Source organism: Anguilla rostrata, chromosome 2 (assembly GCF_018555375.3).
Source record: "Anguilla rostrata isolate EN2019 chromosome 2, ASM1855537v3, whole genome shotgun sequence".
In the NCBI taxonomy this organism is placed as follows: Eukaryota; Metazoa; Chordata; class Actinopteri; order Anguilliformes; family Anguillidae; genus Anguilla; species Anguilla rostrata.
The window spans coordinates 71,014,519-71,024,831 of NC_057934.1; the positions used below are offsets into that span (position 1 = coordinate 71,014,519).

The 10,313-nt window shown below is 45.1% G+C and overlaps 1 protein-coding gene across 1 annotated transcript in view; it reads left to right on the forward strand.

Moving 5' to 3' along the window:
* The window catches only part of LOC135249077 (E3 ubiquitin-protein ligase rnf213-alpha-like), a 65,858-nt gene that overhangs the window by 44,384 nt on the left and 11,161 nt on the right, over nt 1-10,313 (forward strand). The window contains exons 46-56 of the mRNA XM_064324350.1: nt 131-256; nt 771-881; nt 3,683-3,925; nt 5,028-5,106; nt 5,320-5,354; nt 5,472-5,578; nt 6,141-6,294; nt 7,139-7,313; nt 7,778-7,872; nt 8,038-8,289; nt 9,318-9,450. Coding sequence (XP_064180420.1) covers nt 131-256; nt 771-881; nt 3,683-3,925; nt 5,028-5,106; nt 5,320-5,354; nt 5,472-5,578; nt 6,141-6,294; nt 7,139-7,313; nt 7,778-7,872; nt 8,038-8,289; nt 9,318-9,450 — 1,510 coding nt within the window. The remainder of the gene's footprint in view (nt 1-130; nt 257-770; nt 882-3,682; nt 3,926-5,027; nt 5,107-5,319; nt 5,355-5,471; nt 5,579-6,140; nt 6,295-7,138; nt 7,314-7,777; nt 7,873-8,037; nt 8,290-9,317; nt 9,451-10,313) is intronic.

A 10,313-nucleotide genomic window follows, 5' to 3' on the forward strand; every position in this document is an offset into this window, starting at 1 on the left:
ATCGTTGGGCGGAGCTAGCATAGCAGTAACCCTAGCAATGGGGGGAGGAGTCAGATCCCGTGTGCGAACGCCCCAGCCGTGCTCCTCGCTCCGACGCCAGCGACGATTGTGACATCACTCTGTCTCGCAGAAAAACCAAGATGGCGGCCAGATGGATCAGTACCTCGTCTGCGGGGAGGGCTACGGGGCTGTCCGGGAGGCAGTTGCCAAGGCAACGGCGGGATGCCCAATGGAGGACATAAAGGCAGCGTGTGAGGTACTGCTGCGATGTGCTTCTTCGTTTCTTCGTTCTTGTGTCGCGTGATTTTGCTTTGGTTTTTAAGCTTTGTTGTGATTGTGTTGTGCGTGTATGCAGAATGTGTTTAAGCTAGTGATTGCATGTAATGTGTGTGTGTATGTGTTTAATCTGTGTTATTGTGTATGGTGTGTGTGTGTGGTTAATCTGTGATATTTGTGTGTGGTGTGTGTATATGTGTTTAATTCGGGGGTATTTTTGTGGTATGTGTGTGGTATGTGTATGGGCTACAATCAGTGTGATTGTATGTACTGTACAGTAGTGTATGTGTTTATGTATTTAATATGGGGTATTTGTGTGGTGTGTGTAGTATGTGCTCAATCAGTGTGATTGTATGTACAGTAGTGTATGTGTTTATGTGTTTAATATGGGGTATTTATGTGGTGTGTGTAGTATGTGTATGTGCTCAATCAGTGTGATTATATGTAGTGTATGTGCATATGTGTTTAATCGGGGAACTTGTGTGTGTTTGTAGGGCTGTGGAGGTTCCCCAGCAGAGAGAACGGTCTACCTGCTCCTAGCTGTATTCAGAGAAGTGACCACACTGTACAGATCTACCAATCCTGTCCTTCTCCCCAAACCTGAGGTAGAGTTACTATAGAGTCTCTATAGAGTCAATACAGACTCACTATAGAGTCAATACAGTCGCTAGACTCGATGCAGAGTTATTAAAGAGTTGCTGTAGAGTGAACTACCGAATCAATGGAGTCAATACAGAGTAGATTCAGTTGCTATAGAGTCAATACGGAGCCGCTACAGAGTCGCTATAGAGTTGCTATAGACAGTGGCATAGCTTTCGTTTGAACATTGGGGGGGACACATTAAGTGGGGGATCCTCCCCCAGGAAATTTTGAGCTCAAACACTTAATTTCCTGCATTCTGGTGAATTTTTATGCACCAATTTGTGCCTTTTCTGCATCAATTTATGGTGGAAAGGTCTTCATTTATGTAAAGGAAAACACAAAATTGAGGGTGCTTAGCAACAGAGTGCAGTTATCGCCAGGTAGTTTTCTGCCCCCCCCCCCCCAAGTTAAGTGAAGTGAACATCACATCAGACAGTGTACCGACAGCTATTAACTAGCTAGCTACCTATCATACCATCAGATATCATAATTCATTCGTTGACAACTAGCTAGCTAACTTTGACGTTAGCTGGCATATTGATAGGTAACATTACAAATATAAGATTACCGTTACCGTTCTTTCCAACCGCTGTGAGTAACTGACTTTAGCTGACTTTAGCTACCGAGTTATGGATCATTTTCTGACGGACGCACGGAAATCTTCAGATGGTACTCATTAGTTTAAGTCAGATTGGCGTCATAGAGCATTTCTATAAGGGTTATGGGAAGTGAAGTTCATAGTATGATCGGCTTCAGCAATCACCTCTTATTGTTGACTACATATCCCATTTGTGCTTTCGTAAACTCAAACCTTTTGTGGCCATGGGGGTAAACCACTGCTACTGTGTGAAGAGGGGAGTCAGTGATTCATGTTATGTTTGCAGGCGTTACATACCTTTCCGCATAATTGTGCAGTCATCTTTTACTGCTGTTGCAGCCTTTACTGAAAGCTTTACATGGGAGAGGGATCAGTTATGGTTGGGGGGGAGACAATTCGATTCTTTCCGAACATTTGGGGGGGACATGTCCCCCGTGTCCCCCTATAATCCTACGCCCATGGCTATAGAGTCACTACAAATAGATCCAGAGTCGGTACGGAGTCGGTACGGAGTCGGTACGGAGTCGGTACGGAGTCGGTACGGAGTCGGTACGGAGTCGGTACGGAGTCGGTACGGAGTCGGTACGGAGTCGGTACGGAGTCAGTTGTTACAGAGTCGATACGGAGTCGCTACAGAGTCGCTGTAGAGTCACTACAGAGTCGATACAGAGTTACTATAGAGGTACCACTCTGTAAAGAGTTGCGAATCCACACCACCCCACATCTGAGATAGAATCACTACAGGCTCAGAGTCACAGTTTAGTAAGTTTCCAGGTGTATGATCATGTAATTAGTTTCATGGTGTCAGAAGTGTGTCACATGATTTAATTTCAACTGAGCAGCTCAGTTTTTTTACTTTTAATTGAGCTGTTTGATGAATATGGATTTGAATTTGACTGCTATTACTTCTGCTCACTCAATTTCATTTAAAACTTAACTGTTCCCTGTAATGCTCACAAACGAGTGAACTTTTCTCTGAAATATTCTAAATGAGTGAACAGTTTTTTGTAATACTCTCAAATGGGTGAACTGTTCTCTGTAACACTATAATGAGTGAACTGTTCCCTTTAACGCTCCCTAATGAGTGAACAGTTCCCTGCAACACTATAATGAGTGAACTGTTCCCTGTAATGCTGTATAATGAGTTAACTATTCCCTGTAACACTGTAATGAGTGAACTGTTCCCTGTAATGCTCTCTAATGAATGAATTGTTCCCTGTAACGCTCTCTAATGAGTGAACTGTTCCCTGTAACACTATGAGTGAACTATTCCCTGTAACACTAAAATGAGTGAACTGTTCCCTGTAACGCTCCCTAATGAGTATACTGTTCCCTGCAACACTATAATGAGCGAACTGTTCTCTGTAACACTATGAGTGAACTGTTCCCTGCAACACTCCCTAATGAGTGAACTGTTCCCTTCAACACTAAAATGAGTAAACTGTTCCCTGTAACACTATAATGAGTGAACTGTTCCCTGTAACGCTATAATAAGTGAACTGTTCCTTGTAATGCTCTCTAATGAGTGAACTTTTCCCTGTAAAGCTCTCTAATGAGTGAACTGTTCCCTGTAATGCTCTCTGTAAGGTGTAAACTGTTCCCTGTAACGCTCTCTAATGAGTGAACTGTTCCCTGTAACACTCTGTAATGAGTAAACTGTTTCCTGTAACACTCTCTAATGAGTAAACTGTTCCCTGTAACGCTCTCTAATGAGTGAACTGTTCCCTGTAACACACTCTAATGAGTGAACTGTTCCCTATAACACTCTCTAATGAGTGAACTATTCCCTGTAACACTATAATAAGTAAACTGTTCCTTGTAACACTATGAGTGAACTGTTCCCTGTAAGGCTCTCTAATGAGTAAACTGTTCCCTGTAAGGCTCTCTAATGAGTGAACTGTTCCCTGTAACACTCTCTAATGAGTGAACTGTTTCCTGTAACGCTCTCTAATGAGTGAACTGTTCCCTGTAATTCTCTCTAATGAGTAAACTGTTCCCTGTAAGGCTCTCTAATGAGTGAACTGCTCCCTGTAATGCTCTCTAATGAGTAAACTGTTCCCTGTAATGCTCTCTAATGAGTGAACTGTTCCCTGTAACGCTCTCTAATGAGTGAACTGTTTCCTGTAACGTATCTAATGAGTGGACTGCTCTTTATGTCTCTCTCAGCTGTGCCAGGCTCTGGAGGGTTTCATACAGAACTCCGGGGTTCTGGAGAGCCAGGGGGCTCGGACCTTTGCCACGGCGCTGGTGCGGAACAGCCTGGGTCCCCTGCGCGTGCGGGCGGATCGGCCCGGCGTTGAGCACACCCTCACTGAGCTGGCCGTCCACCTGTCCGCTGTGCTGCGCTGTGGGGAAGGTGGGGTGCTGGCACCCCTCAGACAGCTGGCCATGTCCCCCTCCAATATGCGGGTGAGCCCCTGACCCCAGTTCCTCCAAAACACAGCCCTGGAACTACCCCCAACATCAGACATGGACAAAACATGTGCAAAATCGTGGGTGTTAAGCATTGTATATGGACAACACAATACAAGTTCTACATCATACATGCACCTCATCATGCACACTAGCATGGGTATCCACATATCATCCGAAACATCTATTATAATGCCTGAATTACGCCAGGTGTGGAGGATCGTAATCACGCATGCGGCTCTGCCCTAGATGTTACCCCATGCTATGGGCTCTGATCCACTAGCATGGGCTCTGATCCACTAGCATGGGCTCTAATCCACTAGCATGGGCTCTGACAATCTACAGCATGGCTCTGATCCACTAGCATAGGCTGCAATCCACTAGCATGGGGACTAATCTACTAGCATCGGCGCTAATCCACTAGCATGGGGGCTAATCCACTAGCATCGGCGCTAATCCACTAGCATGGGCGCTAATCCACTAGCATGAGCACTAATCCACTAGTATGGGCACCAAAAGGTAAGCAGACGCTGCACTATGTTTGCTACATGTTCACTCTGCTCCCATTGTATACCATGCGTGATACAAGGGTCTAAGGTTATTTCTGAAACAGCTCAGTACCTGCCGTGACACTGAAGAGACTGGGTGTTATGCTGCCTTTTATGGGTTCAAGGGTCTAAGGTTATTGCTGAAACGACCAGTTGATCTATTTCAAAAAGACAATTAAAACATTCATTTGAGATGAAATGACCAAGGTATACATGCGTAGATGGGAACTGTAAGCTTAAACTGTCTTGTTAACTCATAATCAACCGTATATTGGTATTATACGTGGTTTTTGTGTTACCCATTATGAAACCTCCTGTGTTAAGTGCTTCACTTGAGGAACAATTAATGCTTTAATACGCTACGATTGCTGTTAATTTACATAATAATAATAATAATAATAAACTCATTATTATTCATATAGCATTGGGTTATGTAGCTTTATTATTTACTTGTTTACTTGCTCACATAAAATCGTATGCAGAACAGATCACACACTGATGTGTGTGGGGTGTACAGCTAATGCTGGAAATGTGTTCTTGTCTCCTTACAGAATTCTTTCTTACCCACAATGCCTGAGGACATGCAATATATGGCAGTCAAAGCTTGTACAGAAAAGCTGGAGTGGTACAGTAAGTACATCATACCAAGTGATGCAAACTGAAGAAGAACATGCAGTATGTAGTTACACACACTGTACTCCAGTTCAGTCCCAATAAAAAAATTTTTTTAAAAGAGTGACACAACCCCAGGAGATAAAACTGCGCAAGAACCGTAGCTTTGCTGCATTGAGGCTTTAATCCAGAGTTGAGATTTGTAATATTTTGAATTCCTTCTCTCCACAGCCTGTCGAAATGGCCACCCCTGTGCCATCGGTGAGGTAGGTGTAGTTTATTTTGCATGGTGGTGGTGGGGGAGGCACGCTTCTGTCCACCCGTGGAGCTGTGGCCCCCTTGTGGTTTGTTTGTGAATGACATCCAGCCCTGTCTTTTTGCAGTGCGGTCGGCCTGCTCAGACAGGCCAGTGTTTGGACTGCGGGGCAGAAATCGGAGGTGTGAATCACGTGCCTGTGACAGGCTTCACTGCAACTGCGGCTCAGACACAGTAAGTCCTCCACTGACCGCCTTTATGCTACGCCACGTTCATTCAGCAGACGCCCTTATCCAGAGCAGTTAAGGTTTTTAGTTTTTTTTCAGAATTCTAAGTCAGTGTTCCAGTACTCCATTGCTCCATCAGCATTGGAATGTTGAGTTGAGAACATTCTAATCGCGTATTTGTGATCTGACACCATAAAGGGTTAATGTGATGTGATTGATGGGTCGGTGGACACGGAGAGACCCAGGTCAAGGTGCTCAGACGTGAATGGATAAATGTAAGATTGGAAGAAGCGTACTGTATTTGGAAACCGTCAGATCTACAGATTGCAGAAATGTTTCATGCTGAAGATTTGTGAGGTCCAAACATGTGGTTCTGTGCTTTAATCATGGTCTTTTTGCTGCTATCTAGGTGCTAGCAGGTGTAGCTTTTAGGCCTCCAAAAGGCCTTTCCAACTATATATGCTCTAGGTTCATGTTTTTTTAGGGTCCCCGTGTTACAAAGAGCTCAGTTTCCTGCTTTGTGGGGTCGCCATGGCATTAACGCTCTCCATGTGACCGTGTCTGCACAGGGATCGCACCCAGCCGGGCCACATTCTGGGGGACCCCAGCAGGCGGGGTGACGGAGACGCGCTGGACACCAGGAACCTGCCCCCCGTGGCCTTCGCCGTCCTCAGACTGCTCACTCACCTGGCCCTGCTGCTGGGGGCTGCAGCCGATCCACAGGTACGAGTACTGACTGGGTCCAGCTCCGACTGTGGCCGGCAGCTCCCAGGGTACGGAAGGGTTCAGCCGGTTATGGAAACACAACTCACTGCTCTCTAGCGACCCCTGCTGGTCCACAGGTACGAGTACCAGCTACGTCTAGCGCCGACTATGGCCGACAGCTCTCAGGGTACGGGAGGGTTCAGCCGGTTATGGTTATCCGCAACTCACTGCTCTCTAGCGACCCCTGCTGGTCCACAGGTACGAGTACCAGCTGCGTCTAGCGCCGACTATGGCCGACAGCTCTCAGGGTACGGGAGGGTTCAGCCGGTTATGGATCCGCAACTCACTGCTCTCTAGCGACCCCTGCTGGTCCCCCGGGTGCCCGTGGACTGCATGCCAAAGCCGCATTTGAAAAGTCTTCTTTGAATCAACTCCATGCAAGCTTGGCTGTGGGCTGTGGTGTGTAAAGAAGCAGCTGGTGACACCTTGTGTTGTGGAGGGGAACCGCGGATGTCTTCGCTCTGCTGAATCAGCAGCGGGGATTGTGCATGAACACGGTTACAAATAGCTAAGCGGACATTCCAAAGTAGGATGGGAATTGGACATGCTCAACCCTACTTTGGGTGCCAAATTTCTTATGGGCTGAATGACCCGTTCTCATCGTCAATGTTTGTAGGTTCTTATGATTTAATTACCTTGCAAGACCATGAGAACATGACCGTGGTCACCTGACCATACCTGTTCTACATCTGCGTTCGCCCTTTTCAGTGTAGGAAACAGGGATGGTCTGGTCAGATGGTGTAACCTTGACCATGTTTTGAGTGTTACCTGACGGCACCTGTTCTACACCTGTGTTTCCCAGTGTGTGAGCCAGATCATCAGACCTTCAGTCCAGGATCCCGGTGCCTTCCTGATGCAACATCTGCGGAAGGATCTGGAACAGCTGACCCAGACCCTGGGGTTGGGTGCGGATGACACGGTCACCGCCATCCACCTGCTGCTCAGTAGCCTGCTGGAGCCTCACCTGCCCCGCTCAGGTAAGGCCACTCCTTCACAGCTGCCAATCAAAATCACGAAGAGCGACAGGCCAGGGGACCATTCCTCCTTGATTTAAAACGAGTGAACAAAGCTGTGTTTCCTGTCAGTGCTACTCCCAATTGGCTGTTTGTCATGTGACTTTTCCATGAGGTTGCCCAATGGGATTTCATTAAAATATAGCTCTTTTAATAGTTCAGAAACCTTGTTTACTCATAAAACTAAGCGAATGATGGCATATTATTCCCTTTTCTGGCTTAAATCTTCGGTACATTTTTACGTCGACAGCTGTAATCCATGGGAAGTGACTACACTGCCTAGACCTGGATGCTAAGACAATGTAGGCTAGCTGATCTCTGTAAACCAATGGCAAGCACTCCATTGGGGGAAAAAAAATCACTTAAGCTGAAATTTAGGAACAAAAAAAAAGATCATTAGATAGATAATTGTCTTGTGTTCCTGCCAGGGCATGGTCCTTTTGGTGGTTCCCTCTCCACAAAGGAAGCCAGGCATGGCTGGGAGACCACTGTCATCACTGACATCATCACCCCCCAGCTCAAGGTTTGAGTCATGCCCCCAACTCTGCTTAACACTGCTCATTGGGTAACGTTTTCTTTGGACGTTCCCTCATGAGAGCTTCATAAGCACTACATAAATATATGTGTATATATTTCTCCTGAGAACTACCTTGTCTTTTACTCTCTCTTTGTCCCCCCTCTCCCTCAGAACCTGGAGCAGCGGTTGAAGGAGGTGAACGTAGCCATCAGATGTGACTCTCGCGTGAACTCTAACCCCGTCATGAAGGTGGTGTTCGGAGATCCGCGCCTCTTTCTGTCCACACTGCCCAGGGACAGCCTGGTCCACCGGGGGGCAGTGTGGAGCTGCAGGGAGAGGGTGTCCCTGCCCCACCTGGCCCACGTCCTGGGGCAGAACGGCGGAAAAGACGCCTTTCCCCTTCTCTGGACCTTCCTGCAGAAGGTAGCTGGCCTTCGGCATTCTTAGTGATTCTTAGTCATGTGATTCACAGCCGTGATGGGATTGGCTGATCGAGGGGTTCTGTGAGGACGTGATGTGAATAGCTATGCTTGGATAGTCATATATCAAAGGCTCTTATGCGGAGCGACTTACAGGAGTGCGTACATAGAGGTATAGAGAGCAAGGTACCAAAACCAGGAGTATTCACCATTATAAAAAGAACTCAGCAAGTTCTATGCTGGGTGCAAGTGGGAGATTGAGGATATAATGTTGTGCTTTAAGTGGCAAAATGGGTTTGGGGGTGTAGTGTTGAGTGTAGCAGACGTAGTGCTGTTCAGGGCTCGAACTGGAAAACAATAAGTACCGGTTCCATTGCAGCTGGAAAAATATATTGTGACTCAAAATTTAGCATTTAAAAAAAATGTATTGCAATATTTACTCCTGATTTATCTTGAATTGAACTTATAATTTATTTTGCGAGATTAGGCTATAGTTAGGTACTGTAGAATACACAACCGCAATATTGCTGAACACAAACAGGGCATAATGTTATAGCAGTAAAATCCATGCTTTATTTTGTCTGGTGATCATTTAGCACCAACACAGCCTACATCCATCAACACTGTGTCTGTGTCAAGAAATGTATGCTTTCTTTTTTAGAGAAAAAAACAAAACACCAGAATCAGAAATAAAGTCTGCTCCTCACAACCCATCATGTATGAATCCATCTAAAAAGCCAGCTAAACGCATTGCAGTGTTGATGACGGCATTTGATATGACCTGGATTGCGAGAGGCCAAAGGAGTCTAACGCCAAAGCCAATCGGATTTGTGCTCAGAACTCCTCGGGTTTAATACAGCTCGGCTAAAATGTGCCAGTGTAAAAGGGATATTAGTCAGTGTGATGGACACGTCTACAGTAGGACCTCAAAGACAGTGTACCCAATGAGCATCTGCTACTGGCCACATCGTTGGCTGTTTGGTGATGTTCTGAGGCATACGATTGGTTGATGGTGTGTGATGTGTGCATCAGGAGGCGGAGTTACGGCTGGTGAAGTTCCTGCCGGACATCGTGGCTCTGCAGAGGGATCTGGTGAGAAGGTTCCAGAATCGGACAGACCTGACATATGGGACCATCGGGGAGCTGATCCAGAACCAGAGAGAAGGTAACGGTGACCCACCGTTCCTATTCACTGCTAACAGGGCTCACCATAGCTCGGTCCCCACAATGCACATGAATTAGGCACTTCACAGAGCAGTGTTTTATCAGGACCAAACGTACTATACCAACAGTGCAGCCTGAGGTCAGCCATTATTAGTTATTAGCTTTGACTCATTATTCAGTTCCAGTGTTACCTTTTATTTTTGTATTAATTTTATGTTTTTCTACTGAAACAAAGATGTCATTATAAATGTCTTCAGATGCATTTTCATTGATTTGCTCTCACTGTGGTTTATCAATGTACCTACATCCATCTGAATTTTAAAAATTCCATTTAGAGTTTTTTTTTTTTCATTTTCCACTTTTAAGACAACAGAGGTTTCATCATCAATGTCTTGAAAAGTAATACAAATGTGTGAGAAATACAAAATGAGTTTTGCTGAAAAATACAAAATTTGGATAATCCAAAATTATACAAACCCTATTTAGTGCCCCTGAAGTTATCTTAAATATGTGATTTTTTTATTAAGATGAATGGAAAACTATTTAAATATCATAAATTTGACAAAAAATACAATTACATGTTTTTGAAGTCATTCATTGTGAAAAATAAATGTAACTGAAATATATAAAAATATATAAAGCAATAGTGTGAAGTCCCGACAGTGAAAAATTTGGATCATGCAAAAACAAAGACCAACCTTTGTGCTATCCCTTTCCTTAGCTGCCGAACATAACCCTAATCTTTCCTCATCGCGAGAATTTACCGAATTCCTAACCCAAGCCCTAACTCTAGCCATCATGCTAACCTCAAATCCAGTTTCTAGCCCTTGAAGTGATCTTAAATATGTGTTTTTTTTCTATCAA